The sequence below is a fragment of the Phragmites australis genome, chromosome 13 (assembly GCF_958298935.1).
Source record: "Phragmites australis chromosome 13, lpPhrAust1.1, whole genome shotgun sequence".
In the NCBI taxonomy this organism is placed as follows: domain Eukaryota; kingdom Viridiplantae; phylum Streptophyta; class Magnoliopsida; order Poales; family Poaceae; genus Phragmites; species Phragmites australis.
Genome location: NC_084933.1, coordinates 18027233 through 18051310, shown reverse-complemented (window position 1 = coordinate 18051310; position 24078 = coordinate 18027233). Strand labels below are relative to the sequence as shown.

General features: G+C 42.9%; 2 protein-coding genes across 6 annotated transcripts; both read left to right on the top strand.

The window, feature by feature from the left end:
• The first annotated feature begins 6020 nt into the window (after positions 1-6020).
• LOC133888051 (zinc finger CCCH domain-containing protein 28-like) lies at positions 6021-16854 on the top strand. 5 transcript variants are annotated; one of them, XR_009903690.1, is made up of 13 exons: positions 6024-6892; positions 7000-7095; positions 8394-8439; positions 8841-8933; positions 9154-9267; positions 9588-9666; positions 9775-9869; positions 9959-10068; positions 11379-11913; positions 12001-12655; positions 12850-12905; positions 16240-16618; positions 16725-16854. XR_009903690.1 is itself a non-coding variant. In XM_062328155.1 (10 exons), exons 2-9 carry the CDS (start codon positions 6510-6512, stop codon positions 10049-10051), a joined length of 999 nt encoding a protein of 332 aa, XP_062184139.1. In that variant the 5' UTR covers positions 6021-6360; positions 6472-6509; the 3' UTR covers positions 10052-10068; positions 11046-11334. The 5 variants fall into 5 exon arrangements, 2 of the variants coding, with proteins under 2 accessions (XP_062184139.1, XP_062184140.1); XR_009903691.1 differs by lacking the exons at positions 11379-11913; positions 12001-12655; XM_062328155.1 differs by lacking the exons at positions 11379-11913; positions 12001-12655; positions 12850-12905; positions 16240-16618; positions 16725-16854 and adding an exon at positions 11046-11334 and having other exon boundaries at positions 6021-6360; positions 6472-6892.
• Positions 16855-20624: 3770 nt separating this feature from the next.
• LOC133889188 (uncharacterized protein C57A10.07-like) lies at positions 20625-22895 on the top strand. Its single transcript, XM_062329667.1, has 3 exons — positions 20625-21369; positions 21910-22034; positions 22175-22895. Exons 1-3 carry the CDS (start codon positions 20796-20798, stop codon positions 22490-22492), a joined length of 1017 nt encoding a protein of 338 aa, XP_062185651.1. The 5' UTR covers positions 20625-20795; the 3' UTR covers positions 22493-22895.
• The last annotated feature ends 1183 nt before the right edge of the window (positions 22896-24078 follow it).

Below are 24078 nucleotides of genomic sequence, written 5' to 3'. Positions count from 1 at the left end.
CTACGGAGAGACTTCCCGATGGTGAGGTGTTATTCAGGAGATCTTGACTATGAGACTGAGATGGAGCTAATTCGTTATAAATATCTACTCATCCCTCCAAACCTCAGGGTCAACAGCTGCTGGGTACTGTTGAGAAAAATGCTTCGGCCCATAGGCATTACCAGGAAGTTACCGACTTGTACCACTCCGAAGCCCTAAGGCTCCGGACTCCCCACCAAGATTGTAAGCGCTCATCAAGCCGCTCATTCTCCAGAGAGAGAATATCAGCAAAGAAAGGAAACCCCCTGTATTCATCTGACACGAAGTGACTGACAATTAATCTCAATGCAAGTGGAGGCTATCCTGACCCCCGGGACAGTGCGGTGTCGTGCCGCAATTGACTATCGGCTCAGCATTGCACCCTTACGATTGCTTGCACCACTATATTTATTATAATAGGTAATATCTTTTAGATAGGGGTAAAAATATTTTTACCATATCCCAAGCAGTGCAAGTTCGACTGGTCCTAGACCCTGAGTATGGTGATAACTTGTGTCGTTATTTATGTAGGGGAATACTTGTATATTTATACCCCGAATGACACTATAAATACAAACCCCTGGTCATCAGACCAAAGGAAACAAAAAAAATCCTTTAACGATCAATACACAAGGTATTCTTACTCTCAACTTCTTCTCCAAGCTTAAACCATTCATGTGAATGTGCTCTTACCATGCTTATTCGTGGAATATATTTTCTTTCTACAACATATATACTACTTTTTAATATATACATACTCTTTCAGAACATACAATAGAGGGAGGTTCTGGACACCGAAAATACAGAAAACTAGTCTGTACTTTAGTTGTACATACTCACATGTTAATTTATAGTTGATCCTATTTTTTAAATATGTATATACTACTTTATAAGATAGGTGTGTATATACAGTAGCTGAGCACCCTAGTGTAAGCTCTAAAACGGTATTGTAGGAGGCGGCTCTGGAAGCTAATCCTACATATTCTCTTTTGCTGTTTAGTACCAGACTATTACATATATTAAAGAATCGAGAACAAAAGTAATTCTACCATGTAAAGTTATTATAGCTGCTGTTTAAGTAGGTCCTACGTATGTGTAGGTATATACACAGACACATATATGTATCGGTCTATATATGTCTCTATATGTATACATGTATGTATATTATATGTATACGTATATGTATCCATATATATATATACATACATATAGTTTTTAAATTTCAGAAAAATAGCGAAAAGAATAATAGTTATATTGATAAATCGGTTGAAATAATCTAAAATGTATAAGAAAATATCTAAAACTCACAAAAATATGAAACAAATTTACTTATGTTCGTATTATATCGTCTACATGTTAAAATTATGTGCATATATAAAAGTATCACTATTTTCTTTATAATTAATAAATATGTTAAATATTGATAAAATCATAAATAAATATTGAGATGTTTTAAAATAATAAATTCAATTTTTTAGTCTTTTTTATCATGTTTTGTGCAATAAAAAATAAGAGCGGCGTAAGCTCAGGAATCCGCGAGTAACTTTTAGCCTGATCACTCGCTGCGGCACTGGCGTGCGATTGCGTGTCGCGGTCGTGGGGATGGGCGTCGACGGCGCCTGCTCCACCGTTCCGTCGCCTGGCGACACGCCCGCGGTGGCGGGAGGCGGGAGGAGGGCACGCGGTGGCAGGGACCATGATGGTTGCCTCTTCTCCGGGTGGCGCGGTCACTCGATGGGGAGACGGTTGGACGCGAACGGGGCCGAGACATGTACGCGCGTTATGGCCGTGTCTCCGGGGTATTTCGATGACGGGCTAACGCCCTTCATCGTTTGTTGGCGCGAACAAGAGGTTAAACGTACAGCAGGGTTCGATTTCAGAGGCTTGCTGACTGATGCCACTGCTACTGCAACTGCGATTCTGAGGTGCCAAACCGTGCGTGCAGGTAAAACATGGCTTGCCCGCCCGGGAACTTCTCCCCTCTCTCTCTCTCTCTCTCTCTCTCTCTCTCTCTCTCTCTCTCTCTCTCTCTCTCTCTCGTGATGCTAGGCTTATTAGAAATGCGAGCTGGTTATTTGCTTCGAATGGGCCGGGTAGTTGGTCCCAGGATTTGACTGAAATCTTTCCAAGATCCTGAGAAGATAGAACTCAACTCTGCAGTGGAACCCGGGGCTCGGGAACGAATCGCAAGAGCGGAGTGGTACTGGGCAGATAGATGAGCCGCGTGAGGTGGGCCGGAGTGAACGTCCGAACCTCTCTGTGGCTCTCTCGTCGTCGTGGGCCGTAACGTGCATCGCGTGTGAGGTCTCGGACTCGGAAGTAGGGCCTGGCTTTCAAACGGTACTGGCGGCGCTACATTTATCCTTCACCTCTCTTATTTAATATAAAATTTTATTTTAAATTAATCTATATAAGACATATAATCAAATAATAATTAATTTCGAATATATTATTAAATAATGATCAACTTTAAAACATATAATAAAAAACGTGGAGCGTGACAGGGCCGTGTACCGGGACTGCCTGCGGCTGATCCCGCACGGCAAGTTTCCCTTCTCCAAGGTCTGGATCATGACCGCGCAGTTGGAGATACGGCAGAAAAGCCTCACGGCCGCGCGGAGCATTCCCGGGGATGCCATCGGAATGGTTCCGAAGGACAAGATCTTCGAAAAATAGTACATTGACATCGAGCTGCAGCTCGGCAACGTTGACCGCTGCAGAATTTTGTACCAGAAGTTCATCGAATTGGCTCCTGCGAACAGTCACCTCACGCCTGGTTGAGCTTCACGGAGCTGGAGAAGAGCCTTGGCGAGAACGACCGTGCGCCCGCTACACACGAATTGCCATGGATCAGCCGGCGCTTGATATGCCAGAGCCTGCGCCCAAGGCGTTCCCGCAGGAGGAGATTAGCTTCGGCAGCCATGGGACATTTGCGTAGAGCAGAACGAGGCAACGAATGGCGTCAAAAGGAAGAGGGCTGATCTGAAGATTTTGGAAGCTGCTTACAGTTGGAAACAGCAGATTCATTCCTGCCACCTTTCATTACCGATTCGAAAATAACAGCCAGTGATCCGGTATCACTGACGGTAGACCTGTCAAACTAGGTCTGACAGGCTGATTCGGCTGGACATGGCCTATTAGGCCTAGCTAAGTAAATAGGTCGTGCCGTGCTGAGTGCTGAAGACGCGGCATGGCCGTGAGCAACTACGTCGTGTTGGGCCAGCCTGGGTATGGTTGCGGCTGGACGGCAAGGCATGGGGCGGGGTGGCTGGGATGACGGCGGTGTGATGGTGCTGAGGAGGCTAGGTGGCGGTGCGAGGGTGGGCGGGCCGGGTCGGCACATCATGCTGAGGTGTCGGTCCAAGCATGGCCTGGCTAGGTGTGCTTGGGTTGTATCTACAATATCAGGTCTCGTATCGGCCCAATTGACCAGTTCTAATTGACGATTCATAAGCTAAACCGGCAGATATAACTGTGAATCCTTAAGAACTGACAATGATAGTTAATATCACTATCAGTTCGTAGCTAGAACCAGCGGTGATAATAACTATTACTGTCGATTAAAACTTCACTGACACAGTAATAATTGAGCTAATACAAGCTGACAGTGGTAATACTTATCTCTATCAGTCTCATTCTAAACATGTACTGATAAAGATTATCACTGTCGGTCCATATACTCATCGACGGAGCAATAATTGAGTGAATACGAACTGACAGTGTTAATTATTATCACGTTCAGTTCGTATTCCAAACTAGCAGAGATAATTCTTCTATAAATCCCAAGCCTATCTCCCTCAGCCGCGCGCCCTATCTCACTTCGCTCCCAATCTCCAGAAGCCGCTCCTGAGGGGTAGTGGTGGTCGAAGTGGTGTGATGGTCATCGTCGCCACTACAGCTGTTTCTACCCCTTGTGCCTGACTCCCGTGTCCTCCGAGCTCATCGTCGTCTCCCGAACCCGAGCCACCTCACGACCGCCCTCATTTCCCCTAGCTACCTCACGATTGCCCTCGTTTCCCTGAGCCACATCGCGGCCATCGTCTACCGAGCCCGAAGCCGCTCCTGAGGGGTAGTGATGATCAAAGTGTTATAATGTTCACCGTCGCCACTACAACCGCCTCTACCCTTCAGGCCCTGTTTCCACGTCCTACATGCTTGTTGCTGTCTCGCCGACCTCGCCGTCTCCCCATCTCCCTGTCTCCCTGGCATAGTAGCTGTGCAACATATGTTCATATTTGTCTAAATTTTAGATGTAAAATACTCTTTCGTGAATATTTCGGTATGGAGTCTATGTCTATCAAACTTAGGCATATCCACATATTAAAGAGCGTGCGGTACAATTTTTTTCATATGTGGATAAATTATTACTGCTAGTTCTCGGTTTGAACTGATAGTATACTTATTATCACTGATGGTTCATAAACCGGCTATGATAATCTATAATTATCATTGACGCTATTTCATCGTTAGTTCTGATAGTGATGCCAGTTTTGGATCAACAGTGATAATTCGTCCTGTAATAATGTCTTATGCAGCTATTTGGCCTTTGTATGCTTGCATATGAGCACTCACTATTTGACAACTAATTTTCCCCTTCCAGCCTACCCATTGCCGTGTGCTGCTCATATTGGAAAATTTTATTTTTGTTAACAGGCAATTGACCTCAGTTTGTACTTGTGGAATCATGTAATGTAAGCGTGAAATGGCATCACGTTTCTCCTCTTTAATATTTTGCTACTTATGCTTCCTTCTCCATATATTCAAATTTCTGCTTAGACTACCTTAACCATATTCCTTTTATTTTGTTCCCTTCTCGATTCCCTTTCCCGTTCTCATTCCCTTTATTTCCTCTCATTTCCAACAGATTCCCTTCGAAGGGAATCACGAAGGGAACGGAGAGAGAATCCCATCCTGAAGGGAATAACACTGGGAATCCCGTCGTGAAGGAAACCGTGAAGAGAAATCGTTGGGAGCGCTGAAGGGAACAGGAATCCCTTCACGACGAGAATCTAGACCGCGAAGGGAACCTATTGAGTTTGATCTTACTATTCTTCGTCTCCATATTAGTTATGCTTTTGAGCCCTGTTGTAGCATGAGGACTAGTCCCTAATCAGGTAACGAGGAGTGTCTCGTTGCAATTTGGAATAGCTGCATCGTAAATGAATTTGTAATGGAATTTGGCAAGGGAATTGCTAAATCTAGCCGGCCATTTCTCACCTCCTTAATTCACCTTCTTCTCCATCTTCAGTGAGGTTAGGGTTAGGATTTAAGGAAGGGTTCTTTGGCGAGCTCTGGTGAGGTTAGGGTTAAGATCAGGGTTGATTCAGGGTGAGAATTTATCGGGGGATGATGACTTAAAAAGAAGCTCGCGGCGACAGACTACTCAACAGTGCCAATGATTGGTGGATGAGGTGGTACGTTGGTGTTGGCACCATTGCTCACGAGTGGCTGAGAAGAGATAGTGGGCAGGGTGAGACCAGGGTGGCAAATCAATTGCCATCAAAAGACATGTTAACTACCGAAGGTTGATAATCATAGATTCGGTGACAGGAACAAGAAAACGATTGTAGTGGACGGGACATGAGTGAGGTGCGATGGATTGGTGTCAAGACCAAAGACGAAACTAGAGCACCAATGACTTAAATACACACATCAATATATATATGTGACAATAAAAATTTAACATAATATACAAATAAAAAAAATAATGATAGAAATACTTATGAAGCCTCGAGACGGTAGCAGCGTTAGAAACAACTACTGTAAAATCAAGTGTTTTAGGGTCCAAACTATTGGTCTTCTAATATGTGATAGAGGGTTTGTCGGATTGACGAAAGGTTCATTTCATCACTGTTTTTAAGAAAAAAACATGGCTCCTAATACAATCGAATTGTGTGCGTGGAATATGAGTAATCAAAATGTGTGAGAAAATTTAAAGGGAAGATACGTGAGAAATTGGATAAAAATCATCACAATCTCATTTTCCGATGAAAGAAAAAAGAGAAACTCTATCCCGATAGGGACGAAGACGACTACCCTGTTGGCCCCGGACATAGATCCCCGGCAGGACTCGGGAGGTTGGCCCGACGGTGGGCGGCGGCGTGCGGGTGGGGCGACGAGACGGGCGGGGTTGCCGCAGGCTACGGTGGTGGTTAAGAGCAGTGGGCGGAGTTGGAGCGGTGGACTCAGAGTGGTTAGTGGCGGTCGGGGTCGAGACAGTGACGGCAGGAGTCAGACGCCACGGCAAGCCGCCGATAGTGGAAGAAGCAGCGAGCTAGAGGTGGAAGAAGAGGGCGCGGCGCTAGGAGCCTCGGAGGGGTCGCGGGGTCGCGCGATAACTTGGTACAAAGAAAATCTCGAGTGGCTTTTAACTCCACGTTTGAGCAACAAAACCAACCAAATCCTCCCCTCGAAACGAAATCAGCTCTTAAACCTAGATCCCCGTCTTGTCAGGTACGTCTGCTCTCCAGATCACCTCCTCCCCCCTCACGATGGCCTCCGCCGAAATGCCCAACCCCAGCCCCGACGCCACCAACCCCGCCCCCGCCCTCTCGTCGTCGCCGCCGCTCCCGCCGCGCAAACGCCGACTCTCCCCTTCCCCCTCTCCCTCCCCCACGCGCTCCGCGTCCCGCTCCCGCTCCCGCTCCCCGCGCGGCCGCCGCAGCCGCAGCCGCAGCCGGAGCAGGAACCGCAGCCGCAGCCGGAGCAGGAGCCGCAGCCGCAGCCGCAGCCCGCAGCACCCCCACGAGGGCAAGCGGCGGCGGCACACCGACCTTACTGTCGAGGTGTGCCGCGACTTCCTGCGCGACAGGTGCACCCGCTCCGACATCGAGTGCAGATACGCGCACCCGCACCACTCCGTCTCCGTCGACCTGTACGTACGCCCGAGATCTCGCGTCCCCCGCCCTGCGGGTGGGCGCGCGCGCGCGATAGTGGGTTGCTTTTCTGATTTGGGCTTTGCTGTGCATGGGATTTGATCAGGGAAAACAAGGTGACGGCGTGCGCGGATTCGCTGAGGAACAATTGCTTCCGGGGGAGGACATGCCGCTACTACCACCCGCCTCCCCATATCCAGGAGTATGTGCTGATACCCCATTGTTGTTAGTTCGATTTGATTAGCTTTGTTTGCTACTTATGCTTTGAATTCCGGTACTGTCTCGCGCGATGTTTATATTCACGATGCTGTAACTCCAAGCTTATGCAGACTGCAGAGCAGTATTACTAACTATATAAATTTGAATTAGCTGCTTGACAATGTGCTTGTAACCTTGTGCTTACACCTGATGCAAACTGTGTCCCTGTTTGTATGGGCTAATTTCCAAAATGTTCAATCTCAGTTTTTCTGTGTGCATACATGTATTCCATGCGTGCAACAGATATGGGTTTATAGATATGTGATCGACATGTTTTTGGCCTTTTGCGGACATGTGTGCCTATGTACTTGTTTAGTGTGTCAGACACTCAAGACTCGTAGGGGTGGTCCCGCATATTTGATGTGTGCAAGGGCTGCCGAAGAGTGTAGTTTAGGAGAGAGCTTGGGCTCTTGCTCTATTTTTGGTGTCAAAATTGACATTGTTTCTCTAAAATTGTGCTCTCTTCTTTTTTGCTTCTTAAGGCCAGCAGGATCTCTGCCTCTTATTAATTAGAGGAGAATAAGAGTTTTACAAGACACTCTGCTAGGCCAGAACTGGCCAGCTGTTGTGCTGTAGGCCTGTAGCAAATCTGGTAAAACGGCTGAGAAGCAAAGTAAATTACTACGCATGCTTTTAGTGAAAGGCTACAGACGACTGAACCACACAACCAGCAAGTTGGTTCAAGTCCTTGTTGCAGTGGTGTAGAGATCCAGCTTCTCTTAACCTCTGAATTCCACTTGCAACGCCATGAGCTCCCCGGCTTGGAAAATTCGTATATTACGCTCCTTCATACATTGCACCATATCCCGCAGAACCTTGTGTTGTTTTGTGTTATCTTTAGCTTCTTCAGCCATCCGCTTGTGAAGTTCGTTATGTTTCACTTGAGTCCTGTTGATTGGTCAGATTCCTGTAGGTTGGTCAGGTTCATACTTTGCTTGCTGATTGTGCTCCTCTTATGATGTAAGTTTCTTATGGCTATGCACACATATATGTGCTCTGGTTGCAATCTAGGGGAAGGCTTGAATTTTTAGGATAGAGGAAACCTTGGAGGAGAATGATGCAGAATGCAATGTGTGTTATGCTTGCTTATGATGGAAAACAGGCTATGTTAGAACTTGGATGAATTTGTAGTGTGACTTGCAATTATCTTGTGCGAGCAAGATAACTTTTTAGTCATAATATGAAATCAGAGTTTTTGGCTGTAACCTTCTCATTCCACCTTTTTCTTGTTCTTCTGTGTAGATCATTGCTGAGATCAATTGGTGTGGAAGACCCAAAGGTGAAGATGGTAAGTTTCTCCTGTTTGACCTTTTTTTTTTCCAGTACATGCATTTGATGGCCCTTTTTCTGAATGTTTAAGGTTTCCTTACTATTAGCATCAACTGCTGACTAAGAGTTGGATAGCTGACTGTGTGCTTAAAGTGACGACACAAATTAGATATTAGGGTTTATGTTTTGCCCAGTGTGACCTAGGAATGGATAGCTTTTTGTTAGAACTCATGGAAGAGGTGTCAACAAATTTTAAACCTGTCTTGTTCTACTATGTGTAAAGTCCTGCTTCATATTAGATTCATAGTGTTTCCATATAATTTTGTAGAAGTTATGCTGATTTATCTATCTTATCATATTATATTTCTTCTGCATATAACATTCTGGATTGCCAACCTAGCATACTTTTCTGAAACTTAGCAGGTTTGCAGAGATTTTGCACGTGGAAGATGTTCAAGATCAGCAAACGAGTGCCGATTCTTGCACCATTCGTCTGTTGAAGATTGTTCAATTGTAAGATTACCTCTTTATGATAAGTGTTATGTTATCAAATAGCCTAGTAAAAATAGAAGAGATAAAATAGTTTTTTCTACTCCATTTTCATACCCTCTGCCTACTCAATTTTCAAAGCAAGAACATTGTCTATCTAAAAATGATCTTGCCCATTTGGCACATCATAATTCTTAAAAATATTTTGTCTTATTTAATTATTTGTCCTTTTTTTTCTTTGAAGGTTTGCCAAGATTTCTTGCGTGGACGGTGCGAACGCAAATCATGTAGGTACTCTCATGTAGTAGCACATCCAGTGCCACCAATGGGCAATGTTCCCATTCAATACCCTGAGATGGTATGTGATTCTGTTGAATTTAGTCTCGCAATAACATGTTAATTTTTATGGAAAGAATTTCTTTTATGATCTATTCTCCATCATTTTATAAGATAGTAAATCCCTTGGAAGAGAAAACTGAAAGTATCGCTTCAACTAATTTACCTCTGTTTCCATTTATTCACAATTCATCTACAATAAAAATGAATTGGTAAACAAAAGACATGCCTTTTCGTATGAGAAAGTGTTTCATGCTTTGTATTATCTATTATTGTTTAATTGGAAGATGATTATGATTATAAATAACATAGTGTATATCTGTTTTATCCACTATCATCAAGCTTTACATGCCACCACCACCACCACCTCTTGGAGTACCAATGATGGGGCCTCCTCCTTCGCCTCCGATAACTTTTGCTGGTAAATAACATACGCTGATACTGTTATTTTTTCCCTTCTTGGACCATCACTGTTGCTATTGAGTTTTGATGAACCACCCTGAAACACTAACTCTTCTGAAAAACACAGATAATAAGAACACAGTGGAAGTCTGTAGGGACTTCTTGAAGAACATGTGTACTAGAGAATCCTGCCGATTTGCACACCCTGAGACACATACTTCGGTTTGTATTTGTGTTTTTCTTTTGCCATGTGTTTCTGCTAGTTTGCAAGCTAGTAATTAGCAACCTTTTAATTTCTGCATCTTTTCTAGGTAATGAATGACAAGGTTGAAGTTTGCCGTGATTTTAAACGAGGAGAATGCAATCGACCTGCCTGTCGCTTTTACCATCCATATACAGGCTGAAGCTTCTGTTAGTTAAAGTAAAGTAAACTATACCCAGTAATTCTTTTTTGGTTAAAATCAGAATCAAATTACTATGCATGGCTTCCAAATACATATAGATGAGTAAATTCTCCCCAGAAATACCTAGTTACAGTCTTACAGGATTAACTTTAACCTCAATTCCTTTATGGATGTTTTTGTCCATTCAAACCTACTAGAGCATTAGAGCAATGTATATCTAAAAAAAAAGTTTAAGATTGCCGATTTTTGTCTTTCAAGTATTCGTGTTGTTTGGGTAAATTAACATATATCCTCCAAATTTCCATCATAGAATGCAACTTCTGTCCAATCAAAACAAGGTATACCAACGAAAATGTTAGTTCTCTAAGATTGCCAATTTTGTCCATCAGATGCTCACGCCATTTGGCTAAGCTAACATGTACCATTTGAGTGATTTACTGTTTGATCAACTTCATTGTTTTCTATTCCACATCAGATGGCTTGGGTTTTTATATGATCAGTTCTTTTCGTTATGGAAAAGCTCCTCCACTAGCGTTGCTTTTAAATGCATGAACTCCACAACAAAAACAAAGAAACTGTTGTGTCCACTGCTTCAGAAATATACTAGTTTATGATGTTGGGCCTGCAGGTTGAAACTGCTGATAAACTGGCCTGTCCTGTGTTCTCTTAATTTTTGAAGTTTGATGATAAATGATTGACTGATTTTAGGTCAAGAGTTTATTTTTCAAGTGGCATTACAGTTATTTACTTTTGCTGAGTCATCTGACATATTTCATGCCTAACAGTGGGTTTTATAAGTATTTAAATGTTTATATAGCTATCGTTATGTAATATTCCATTGTGAAAATATTCAGCGTCTAGAAGTCAAGATTTTGCTTTTATTGTTTCCCTTTATTGAACCAGAAATTGCACGCCTAGAGTTCTTATTATTTTTAAATTTATTTTGCAATGCTATTAGCTCTGTTTAACAAATGGATACTCCTTGTTTCCTCAGTCTGAGTGTCCTGCCCTGCTGCCGCTGCTACCGCGCCACCGCTGCTCATTCTGCTTCTGCTGCCAAAGAGCTGCTGCGCTGGCTGTTATGCTGCTAAGGTGTCATAGAGTATGAAAGCCTTAAAACGTTCTATGTATGCGTGGAATAAAAGATATTACTTGTGACGTTTGTGGTTGCTTGAACTTGACTCAGTGCTTGAGAGTAGCACTCCTTCATAATGCGGATCGCATGTGTGGTTATGTATTTGCTGTCATAAAGATAATTTAGCGGCGAGTTAATTTGGTGTCTACGCTTTCCATTAGCATCACTTCTTATTTTATACTTACTAGCTAGATGCATGTACGTTGCAACGAAAATACAAACATTGGACGAGGTAAAATTAAGCACAAACTCAGGTATGAAGATGTGGTCATGTGGATGTGCCATGGGAGCATCGCCGAACCTAGTTTGATATCAAATGGTAGGTGATTATCCATTAATTTCTCTTCTAATTTATTTATTTATTTTTATTAGTAAAACAGGTCTCATCCGTAGCCAGTAACAAGGTGGAGAGACTGAAGGGCGAGGGTGTATAGCAAAAGTGGATAAATTATTTAAATTTTAAGAGGTTTTATTAGATAGTAGGAGGGTAGAGGGAAGAGGTGACACCAGACACGAGAACCAACTCGTGTTTTATATAGTAGAGAAATTTTTCAACCTTTGGTTTTGCTACCGGTGGCTGCTGGTCTAATCAGGCACCACCAGAGGATACTCGGATATTCTTGATGCTAAAATAGGACTGCAGTACCGACTACCAAGTTAATTGGAACAAGAAGATGTCTGAAGAGCCGAGTGATATGATTTATGCAAAACAAGCCATTGTACTTTGGTTAGAGTCTTGAACTGCACTGCCTACTTCCATCTTTGTCGACTCGAGGCACATGGTGTGTAAATGCTTACCTAGATTTGTTAGCAGGTCTGAGCGCATGCTACTTCTCTGAGCTTCGCCTGGTGCTGTTGAACTTCTCTCGGCTGTTGTGACTGTATTACTGTACTACTACTGAACTTGTGTTACCACTTAGCCGTGGTTACGAACAGCAGCAGTTGTTTTGGTATACCGTTGTTTTTCTGACGACCTGTGAGCCTGTGATTGCATCTGTAGCTGTACATAAATGGTAAGTAGAAACTATCTTCGCACGAAAAAAAAGCACGCAGGTCGTTCTCGCTGCTTTCGGGTAAAAAGTGACGATAAAAAAAGTGTCATTTATTATCTGCAGTGTCTCTCCTGTATGGTTGTCTGGTACTTCTAAAGAACGCCGAATGACATCGGCAGCGAGCAGACCATGCTATAAACGTCATCGCTTAAGCAGCGTGACGATCAGATGAACTCTGTAGCCTTCCATTTTTTCAGATTTATCTTTCAAGTTTGATAAGTTTACGTGACACCCTTTCCTTATTAAGATATGTGCTCAGCCATCGCCAATCATGATTGTAAACTAATGAGGTCTAACTCATCGTCGAGATTGTATCTGGGCTCGAACCCGGCGCGCACCTCCTTAATTCTGAACTGAACATCAGATCAACTGGCACGTCCTACGTTGAAAAGCCAGCGAGAGAGGTTTGAGCTCCTAGTACGTCTTGATCTGAAAGCTCATCTCTCCCTCTTGGTTCTCTCGGTACTCGCTACTAGTATCATTATATTCCATGCTCGTGCTTCTTGATTTGCTTACCGTCACCATTATTCCATGCCCAAACTTGTTGGCAGCTTGCTCTAGCTTTTTTCTTTGACTGCTCATTGATGATTGGTCCATGGTGTTGTTTGCAGATAAGATCGACCCGACCATGGCTGTGCTGAGGCTCGACGTCCAACGGAACATCGAGGTGAGTAAACAAGAACTCATCTGGTCTCCCGGATTTACTTTCTTTCACCCCCTGATTAATAAATAGTAGCATGACCATGGAGCCAGTAGGGACATAGTATCAATCAGACCGCTACCTGCTGCTCGCCTCTGTAGAGAGAGAGAGAGAGCCATGCGTGTAGCCAGGGGCACGTCACTCTGTGGCCGGTTGCCCTGACCCGTGCCGGCCACACGGCTACACCCCAAAAGGACTGGATTTCCGTCGTGAAGAGATTTTCGTTTCCTTCAGCGCTTCAATGGTTCCCTTCACGACGGGATTCCCAGGGTCATTCTCTTTAGGACGGGATTCTCTCTCCGTTTTCTTCATGATTCTTCTCGAAGGGAAGCTGTTGGAGATGAGAGGAAATAAAGAGAATGAGAATAATGAAAAGAATCAGGAAGGAAACAAAATGAAGGGAATATGGTTAGGGTTATGTTATGGCCTGCTGCCTGTTTTATACTCCCCTCTCCACGTATCGTACGGCTAATAATTCTCCGTGAATTCCCAGACATATATAAACTAAGGACATGTCTAGAACACAAGGAACTTTCAGAACTCATGTAAAAGTTGAATCGTTTCTTGCAAAATCCTAACACGTTAATGCACACTTCACACGTTCCAAGCGGGCCGAAACGTAACTTAAGTTGTCAAACTATATGCTTTTTTTTACTATTAATAATCGAAGCTAAAAAGTTTGGTTTGGCTTAGAACAAACCTAAACGAGCTTATAATTGGGATCAGAATGGGATCCATTCTAGCGGGAACCGATACTTTAGAGCTCGGGTCTGATTCGGTGAACCATAGCTGCATTCATATCTTTGCATCTCAAAGCGTGCGAGAATCACTTGCGGCTTCCATGCCCAAGCAGCTCACGGCAGGAGCCTTATCCAGGAGAGAAAGTGTGCATGGATGGGTCTCTTTCTGGCGCCCTTAGAATTCTTGGGACCGCAGACAGCGACGGGTTTGGAGGAGGGGAAAGCGCAAGGCAAAGGCGATAGCACGAGCGGTTTGATGCAATGATCCCTGCCCCACTGAGCATGGACCGACTCGAGCGTTTGCTCTCGCGCAGTGTCCGGCCGATTGGCGGAGTAAGCGTGCTGATAATATGTTGGAGAGTAATCGAGACACGATAGAATGATACTAAAAACTCTTAATTGATTTCATATATATATATATATATATATATATATATATATATATATATATATATATATATATATATATATATATATATATATAGGAAAACTAGTATGTACTCCTGGGTGTATATACTCCCACCTCTCATATACCACTTTTACACGTGTGTTATACTTCTTTATCACTTTAAATATAATTCATTAGTAATTATAAGATACTACAATACAAATCCCACGAAAATTTTTATGAAATTCCATGATTTTTATCATAATTTGCGTATATACTTCTTTTATGTATAAAAAAGAGTATATAGCAAAAATGAAAGGCTAACATTGAATTTTTTTTCATACAACTCATATTGGAGTATCTTAGAATTAGTATTAGAGTATACTAAAAATGATAAAAGAGTATAAAGTGTTTGTTTAGGTGGTATATTGCATGTGGGAGTACATACTCCTAGGAGTATAGAATAGGTGTCCTATATATATATATATATGGTGAGGCTATTCTGTGTCTATGCAATTCGCACTGCGCACATCTCCAGTTACAATCTGAAATACTGTGAGTTACAACTTGTTAGGTAGACTAGTTACAACTTCACGTCCAGAAATAATAATTGCAACACGAGAAGCTAACACTATGAGTTACAACTTGTTATTCACACTGCGCACATCCCCCAGTTACAACTTGTTAGGTAGACCAGTTACATTTTCATGTCCAGAAATACATAATTGCAACAAAAAAAATAACACTGTGAGTTATAACTTGTTATTCGCACTGCGTAGATCCGCCAGTTACAACTCGAAACATTATAAGTTACAACTTCACATCCATAAATACATAATTGCAACACGAGAAGCTAACATTGTGAGTTATAAATATCCCCCAGTTAACCCGAAACACTATGAATTACAATTTATGAGATATGTGTAGACATAATAACGAGGATACTGCAGAATATATATACAGTATATAATCAAATGAACATGTGAGTTCGTGCCCGTTAGAAAGGTATCCCTTTCAAATGAACATCTCTCCGAAGGGACATGTGCAAACGCCAGGCCTTCCGAACGGGCATCTCCCTGAAGGGACGTGTGTAACCGCTAGCGTTTGATCATTTTTCTTGTAACAAAGGGATGGATGATGGGCGGGCACACAGGCCTTCTCCAACAGCTCCGGTCGCATCCATCCTTGGCACATTTTTGGACGCCGGCTTTTCTTGTCCCTTCTTGGTGACGTTTCTCCTTACGAGAAGCTGACGTTTTTTGTCATCTTTTTTTTTTTTGGGGTATAGAGATAAGATGAGGGCAAGAAGGTCGTAGAGAATATGAAGATAAGAAACACTTAGCAAGGTGCTGATGGAGATGGCCAAGTGGGGTAGAGAATATGAAGATTGTCGTTGTGTGAGATTTCAGTGGTAGGACTGCATAGATTTCCTGCAATTGCTGTAGGTGACTGTGGCTGACTTGACTAGAAAGTAGGAGTGTTACAAACCTTTGTTAGAGTGCGATAATCGGTTTTCGTTTCTGTTGATGGTATTGTTAGGCCATCTCCAAGGGAGATGCCTTTTTTACCATATTCCTGTTTGCTGTACATTTGCCGCTCGTCTGTTTCCGAACGAAGCTCCAACAGAGATGGCAAGTTTGTTTTTTGACATCTACAGGGAAGCAGGCACCGGCGGGATTTCGGTAAATTTGCTGGAGAAAATGGGCTCTCGTATCACTGTTGCCTGAGTATGCACGTGAGTCCGAGCGGAGGAGGAGAGTAATGGAAGGTAGAAAATAGAGTGGCTGTTGGAGATGAAAAAAAATAGAAGATGTCGTAATAGTATTAGGGGATGTTGTAATAGTATTTTAGATGATAGAATTTTAGAGTTTATGTTGAAGATGACTTTAGCTTGGACGATACGAAAACGGACATGCAAATTATGGGCCAAGACTCGGTTTCACACTGCCTCATGTTGCCATGTGTAGTATATCCTTTAGAGGATTCTGTGAATTTGCTGAATTTCATGTTCTTGTGGTCTCTCTCTCTCTGTCTCTCTCTGTCTCTCAAGGGCTGTCCTATGGCTTACCAGGTAAACAAGCACACCTGGAGTATTGCCTATGTTCATTCCTTGATCGTTGATTACTCTATGATGTTCTCTCATTCGTATCTATCTTTTTTCTAACGTTACCAGATCCATGGATTTCATCATTGCACTATTACAGAGGTTTGAGGAGGGCTCTGACCAGCAGGGCCTTGCGCAGCTCCTAGAAGCCGTGTACGAGGCCAGTCTAAAGCCATAGCATGGCCGGATCTCTTCAGCCGCATGCAAGGTCGGGAATTACTGAAACGTTTGGGTGGCACTAATCCTGTCGAAAACGAGAGACAATTTCTCAGTTTCTGCTGACACGATCCTGGTAACTTGGTGAGCAACACAGATAGCAATTCGTGAGAGGAAGATCTTCATCAGCTTGCTCGTAGGGATGGACCAAGACCGAGCTGTCCTGAAGGATGAGATCGAAGAGCCCGCGTCGTTGCTTCTACCCCTCCCGGATGGCATCCGCTCGATGATGGTTAGACACTACTCCAGAATCCATGCTATAGCTTAGAAATGTTCTTTGGTGTCGAATTCATGTGATGCTGTGATTGTGTGTTGATCTCTGGTGTCCCATTTCACAGGCCAAGCTCAGACTGGATAGGCTCAAGTCCACGTGACAGCGAACCGAAGTGAGCGTCCCGTACTGTGAATATTGCCTTGGGTTAACTTGGCTGTGCTGTAAAGGTTTCCGTTCGGAAGCGGTTCTTCTCTGACACTTGAGCCTCGCGATGATACGATCCTGTACAGTTATATCAGAGGAGCTTTTTTTTTTTTGGGAAAAAATACAAAAATCTCCCTAAAAGTCATTTGGATTTTGACTTCTCACCAGAAATTGTTTTTTCAAAAAACCCCTCAAAGTTTCGACTTTGTTAAAAAACACCCCTTAAAATTAAAAAATCATAATTTTTTTAAAAAAAACTAGAGACAATTCTAAGATCTTTATGTGAATTTTTTTTAAAAAATAATATTCTTTGCATCATATTTTATGGAGAGAAAGTTTGAAAAAAAAGAAAAACGTGCAACTCATTTATTAATTTGAGTTAAATGCATAGTTAATTATTTACTAATTCAAAAATTATAAAACCAATTTTTTTAATCTTCTTATATGATCCTCTATGTTATAAAAATACATGAAATCTTGAAATAGTTATTGTACCGTGCAAGATTGAGTAAATGTATTGCAGATAGATTAATTCATAACTAATCCATAACACCCTCAAAATTAGTAAAACCACTTTTATTAGTTTACTTAAACAATAATTTGTGTAGAAAAAATAATGGTAGACATGAAAAAGTTAAAATAACATAAATTAATAAATAAGTTGCATGTTTTTCTTTTTTTTTAAACTTTCTCTCTATAAAATATGATGCAAATGATATTATTTTTAAAGAAAAAATCACAGAAAGTCTTAGAATTGTCTCTAGTTTTTTTAGAATTTTTATGATTTTTTTTAATTTTTTTAATTTTTAGGGGTTTTTTTCTACAAAACTAAATTTTAGGGTTTTTTTTCAACAAAACAACTTCTAAGGGTAAAATCAAAATCAAGTAACTTTTGGGGTTTTGTATTTTTCCCTTTTTTGCGTTCTTGGGTTGTTGCCCTTGTTGTTTGGCCTGTACATAGGTTGTCTCGTAGAGTAGACTCTATCCTTTTGCCGCTCCCGTTTGTACAGAGTTCTGTCCAGGCAATGTACTTGACCATTTTCAGTTCTCCCTTCCAGTCGCTGCGCATCGATCTTCAATGTAGTTTCCTGAAATGCAGGGGAAGAGAAAAAAGACGATGCAGGGCCTCCGTGTGGATACGGAAAATCATGGCGCCGGTCAAGCCAGTACTTGGTAATGAATTAGGCCGGATCCTTCCAAAGGCAACGTGATAAGTCGATCGTGGAGAATACGGCGTTGATGATTCAAAGCTTTCATAAGAACTGATCAATCCCCTTTGTCACGTGACATGTGATTAGAATTGGTTGGTTGTCTAACATTATTAGACACGCTATAATTTTTTAAGGTAGACTCGTACTTTGTCCTGCGACATTATGTTACAGTGGGTTAGAGGGCTGTTTGTTTTGGTTTTTATTTTTGGTTTTTTTTAAAAAAATGTGTTTTTAGTTTGTTTGAAAAGTTGGTTTAGAAATAATATGTTGGTTTCTACAATAAATTTTTAGTTTTTTAGCACATAACTTCTCAGAAAAATATCTCTCAACGAGTTTTTAGCTTTAGTTCATTTCCCTTATAAATAGAGATCTGTTTTCTCTATAAGTTACTTTTCTAGACCCTATTTATTTTAGTTTCTGGTTCTGCTTATGCTGCTGTCAGAAATTAGAAGTCAGAATAAACAGGGTTTAGAGAAGTAGCTTCTGAAGAAGCTAAACCTGTTTCTGAGAAAAATAAACTAAAGCTGAGAAGTTCACTGAAAGATATTTTTCTGAGAAGTTATGTGCTGAGAAGCCAAAAATTTATTACAAAAGGTAACATACTATTTTCAAAAGTAGCTTTTCAGACAAGCTAAAAGCACTATAATATAGTGTCATGTTTGTTTCCTACTTATGATTTTTGCTTCTGCTACTGTCAGAAGCTAAAAGACAAAACACATGGGGTTAAAGAAGTGACTTCTGGAGAAGCCAAAAAGCTTGTTTCTAAGGAAAATAATTAAGTATCTGTTTATTTTGGCTTTTGCTTTTGTGTTTTTCTGAAAAGCCGTGCTTTTGACTTATCTGAAAAACTTTTTTTGAAAATAGACTATTGGTTTTTATAATAAATTTTTAGCTTCTCAGTACATATTTTCTCAGACTAGCATCTCTTAGCGAGCTTCTCAGTTTTAGTTTATTTTTCTCAGAAACAAACTTCTAACTTATCCAGAAGTCACTTATTCAGAATCCCGTTTGTTCTAGTTTTTAGTTTATAGCAGATAACAAACATAAACTAAAGCTGGCAAACTCGCTAAGAAACGCTTTTGTAAGAAATTATATGTCAAAAAATCAAAAAAATATTATAAAAACTATCATTCTATTTCTAAAAGTAACTTCCAAACGAATCAAAGCGCAACTTTTTTTAAAAAAATAACCAAAAACTAAAAATCTAACCAAACAAGTCTACTCTTGTACATTTTCATCATAAACTCTTGTTTTGAGAATCCGGCACCTCAGTCTCGCCGGCCAAGGAGTCCACCACGAAACGAACCTCGTCGGAATCTTTGACATCAGCCAAGAAGTCCACCACGGTGGCCTTTTGCGTTGGGCTCTCGGCAACGTCATCGAACATCTTGGTGATATGCGCAGGTAGCAAGATAACATCGCCATCCATCTTGACATCCTTGAGATTGGGAAGGAGTACCTCGCAATCAAACTCGTCGAGGTCGTACATCCAAGCCGAGACCATGTAGTCTCTATGTACGAGACCACAACGATAGCATGGCCTCCTGCTTGCGCACCGGTACTCCATAAGGTCCTTGACGTCGTGGACTCGGCTGCAGCGATCACACTCCTGCGCGAGCTGCTCCATGGCGCCGGCGGTGAGCAGCCTCGAGAGTAGCGAGCCAGAATCAGCGGCGAGCGGGAAGCAACGGCAGGCGGCGAGCGAGCAACCTTTCTCGACGCTGGCAAGGGTGAGTGGAGATGGCAGTTTCAACATGCGCCTCGGGAGCTATCGTTGCGGCGCTAGAGACAATGCGGCGCTGGACGACTGCAGTAATGAATTTTGCATGCATGCAGGGCTAAAAAAGTCCAAAGTGACCACCAGTGTTCCAAAACGTCAAGAATTACCATCCGTAGATTCCAAGCCTCAAACGTCAAGAATATTGGAACCGGAGGGAGTATAATCATTGACTCAGATAATTTTATATTTCTTTATCATTAACATAAGTTACATCGTGGTCGAATCGTGGCAAATCATCCATTTATTCGCTCCTGACCTCGACCGGAGCGCACGCAGCGAGGACCGAGCGACGCCGCCCTCCAGTAGCCCCGCCGGAAACGGATCCTCTGCATTAAGATTAATGCAGAGGAGGATTACTGTTTGTACAGTGATATGAGTCTGCTGCTACAGCTCTTGGTATTAATTAATCATTGTTTATTGAGGATTATTTGTAGCTACAGTGTTTGATTCTACTGCGTCACGGACCTGTACTGCATCACCAAGTACTGTAGCGTTACTGTAGAATTGATCCAATCTATCCACCTCCAAATCAACAGCTGTGAAGTGCTCCTAATGCACTACACTGACTGTAGCTTGGCAACTGCAGAGGATCCGTGTCCAGTCCCGCCAGGCCGCGTCGCCCTCCTTTCCCGCAGATCCTCCCAGCCGCTTCTTCCTCCCTCGGCGTCGCCCGTTCCCATCTGCCTCTGCAGATCCTCCCCCGGCGCGCGATTCCTCACCATTTTGTTCTCAGGGGCACCCAAAGGCGAGATCTTTACTGCCAATTCGAGCAGTTTCTCGGTTTGATGCGTAATCGCGCTAACTGCCCCCGATTTTTCCGTCCTTGCAGGCTGCCTCTGGGTTTGGCTACTCGTCGCGCTCGCTGCGACAACCGGTGATTTTGATTTGGCATCAAACATCATCTCTCCTTTACCATCTTGTTCATCTACCTGCGGCGAACAGCTTGATTTGGCTGGCATCCATGTGATGTAATCTGAGAGGCCGGGTTCTTGAGAGCGCGATGAGCAGCCAGGGATTCGGTCCGGGGAGCCCCAAGTCCTTCCGCTACCCTCGAGCCGACTTCGATCTCGAGTCCGGGATCCCACGCAAGGGCCGCAAGCCCAAGAACCCTCACCTCGAGAACTCGGCGCTGATGAGGATCCGCTACTTCTACGAGGCGCACCCCGTGGCCGTCGCTCTCATCCTCCTCTCCTTCGGCCTCAGCGTCCTGGTCCTTCTGTCGGTGTACGAGACCCGGTTTAGGACTATGAGGAGCGGCAATGCGTGGTTGAATGAGGTTGGGGAGTACCCATTCCCGAACCTCCGAAACCTTGTCATGGTGGCCGGGCATTCGATTTACTCGAGCGCGAGCTGCGGGAAGACTGACCGCGAAGATTCGTGGTTCTTGGAGCCGTATCAGAAGCACCCTGGCCAGGCGGCCACGTTCTTGGCGCATATCAAGGAGGGGGTGGAGATCGCGGCCAGGGATGAAGATGCGCTCCTGCTGTTCAGCGGTGGAGAGACGAGGAGAGATGCCGGCCCGAGGAGCGAGGCACAGAGCTACTGGGCAATTGCGGAGTCTAAAGGCTGGTTCGGTGAGTTATGGATGCTTCATTTCTTCTTTTGTGTGCCTTAGTAAGATGAGTGACAGTGTGGTTTGCAAATATTTTTCTTTATGAGTGTGTTTGGTTGCTCTAATCCTAGACACTCTGTTGCTGTAATGATATGCAAAACAAACAATAAGCTTATGTTAGGGCTTACATATTTGTTGAAGTATGGTAATAATTTAGGAATTGCAAGCGGATAATTCAAATGACTGCAATAAACCTCATTATTCGCTATTTGTTTCATATTTTCTGTAGACCACTTATACCAAACAAACCCTGAAATGTTGAATTATGGTTATGTTGGAAAATAGAATTCAGTGCACGAATCCATTTCCGGAAATGGATAGTCAGAATATAGGTTCAAAAAAGTTAATATTTCCTGAAGCTAATATTGTTTATTTTTTATCTATTATCTCAATATAGTATTAGCTCCGTTGTCCATGCCTGAATTTTGAGCTTGCTAGTTTTCCTGGATCACTAAATGACTTGCCATTTTAAGCTGCTCACTGTTTGTATGCGCTTACACAGGAAATGATGAAAGTGTAAGCAGCCGAGCGCTCACCGAGGAGCATGCACGAGATAGTTTTGAAAACCTCCTATTTAGCGTCTGCCGTTTCAGAGAACTTACTGGAAGATATCCACAAAATATAACTGTAAGTTTTTCTTCTTGTCCACTTATCAGTATCAGTATGGTAATCAGTAATGATCTTTTTCTGAACTTCTAAATCAAGCTCTGTGGATTCTCACAGAGATGCCATTCACTAATCGGCATATCTGAACATTTGTTGCTTAGGTCGTAAGCTATGATTTCAAGGAGGAACGATTTGCCCAATTGCACAGATCCGCACTTGGATTCCCAGAAGGAAGATTCTTCTTCTCAGGTACCCCAGCTACGCCTACAGCAAGGGATGCTGCTCTGAAAGGTGAAGCCTCTGTCAGGTCTCAGTTCCTGGAAGATCCATATGGATGCCTAGGCTCTCTTCATGTAAAGAGGCTCAAGAGGGACCCGTTTCACCGTACCATTCCATACCCGGATGGTTGCCCTGAACTGAAGGGTCTGTTCTATTGTGGCCCGGTGCCTTACTCTGGGCACCTTCCGTGGGCTCAGTAGCTCAGAGGACACAATATCTTGGATTGAACTGCTACTGCCACTGTGAAATTCCAAAATTCTTGCAATGACCTGGTTCGGAACTGACAGAATATATTTTCAATCTTGTCTTCCGTTCGACGGAGAAGCGAAGAGTTACGATTGTGAGATTGTTTCTGCAACAGAAGCATGGTACATGATCAGTTATATAGGGTTTTCATTTTCTTTTTTCCCCTGGTGACTTCTCTCATGTCTCCATTCCCCATTGAAACTTGTGAATTTGTTTGTACATCTACTCTGTACCATTAGCAATGCAAAGGAGTCGCCCTTGCAGCTTAACCTGCACCAGTGGAAAACTGGAGGGCCCATAAACATTGTGTTTGTGATAACCTGGTATGCTTCCTTTGCTTGATTATTGTTCCCTATAGATGAGTGTGCTCTTGCCAGTTGCCAGTGCATAGCTGTGTTTGGTTGGTCAGGTCGAGTCGCATTTCTGATGGCACCAGGAGTTTTTTTTTTGGTTTGCAGCAGTCCGTTTTGGAGCTCCGGCAATGGTCTCTGCTAGCTACCATGCCGACCGTGAACAAGATAGGTGTTCCTCCTGCTCTTGGAGGCATGCTCAATATTTTAGAGGATCAAGGAGCTCGTACTGCTTCTGGCCTCTTGCAGGCTGTGATTTTCTTCCCACATCTTGTCTCCAAATTTCACCAAATACCCAAATTACTTTTTTATGGAATACCCAAATTGAATTTCGTTTATTTGCATGTTTTAAAATTTAAAATTTAGTAATTTTAGATACCTGTTTGAAAAAATAGCATGAATAGATGTTCCTTCTAAGGGACGACATGTTTTAAGAAAATAAACCTGTCATCCGTACAACATTCCATTGTTCTCAAAATTCAAAACATTATATAAGTAGTTATGAAAATTTCTGAAAAAAATTATGATGTAGAGGATGCTACCGTCTAGCTCTCACGAAAATTTTAGCTCGAAACAAAGACAAAGTTTTGGGATGCTGAAATTCACACGTTCTCGACTGAAATGGGCTGCATTGACGGAAACTCACGAAAAGGCCTCAAGTCCATACGTTTCAGCTTCGATTCTCGCGAAAAGGCCTCAAGTCCATACGTTTCAGCTTCGGTCAGTGAGTCTCATGCAACGGAAGCAAATTTTATAAGGTATTGTTTAGAAAGATTCTCGTAAAATTCTATCTATATCATCTATTCTATAATCTAATAGTTAGATTGAAGAGAAAAAAAGAGAATACACATGTATCATCATATGAAAAAAATCTTTTATAGAATTTGCTTTACCATGCAACCCCGCGGGCGAACCCGGAGCCGGTGCGGGCTCTACCTCCACCACCGCACCGCGCCACACGGCAAGGCGGAAGCAGCCGGCGCGCGGACGGGCAGATGAGCCTGTACGGGACGGCTAGGCGGCTAGCTGTCCGTGCGTGCGGAAGTGGCAGGTGAACACGACGGCTCGAGCCGCTCGACGAGGGCCTTGCTTGGCGGCTGAAGCATTCGTCTCGCGCTTCGGCGCTCATCCTGCTGCATTTCAGAGCAACCTTTTTCCTCCTTTCGTTGGACTTGCAGAGTTGCACGCAC

What these genes read in the sequence shown, in the direction of transcription:
- LOC133888051 (XM_062328155.1), top strand. Translation starts at nt 6,510, where the DNA reads ATGGCCTCCGCCGAAATGCCCAACCCCAGCCCCGACGCCACCAACCCC. An exon ending in AAGACCCAAAGGTGAAGATG is followed by an intron (nt 8,440 to 8,840) that starts GTAAGTTTCTCC and finishes TCTGAAACTTAG; the next exon opens with CAGGTTTGCAGAGATTTTGC. An exon ending in GCCTCCGATAACTTTTGCTG is followed by an intron (nt 9,667 to 9,774) that starts GTAAATAACATA and finishes TGAAAAACACAG; the next exon opens with ATAATAAGAACACAGTGGAA.
- LOC133889188 (XM_062329667.1), top strand. Translation starts at nt 20,796, where the DNA reads ATGAGCAGCCAGGGATTCGGTCCGGGGAGCCCCAAGTCCTTCCGCTAC. An exon ending in GGAGTCTAAAGGCTGGTTCG is followed by an intron (nt 21,370 to 21,909) that starts GTGAGTTATGGA and finishes GCGCTTACACAG; the next exon opens with GAAATGATGAAAGTGTAAGC. An exon ending in GATATCCACAAAATATAACT is followed by an intron (nt 22,035 to 22,174) that starts GTAAGTTTTTCT and finishes TTTGTTGCTTAG; the next exon opens with GTCGTAAGCTATGATTTCAA.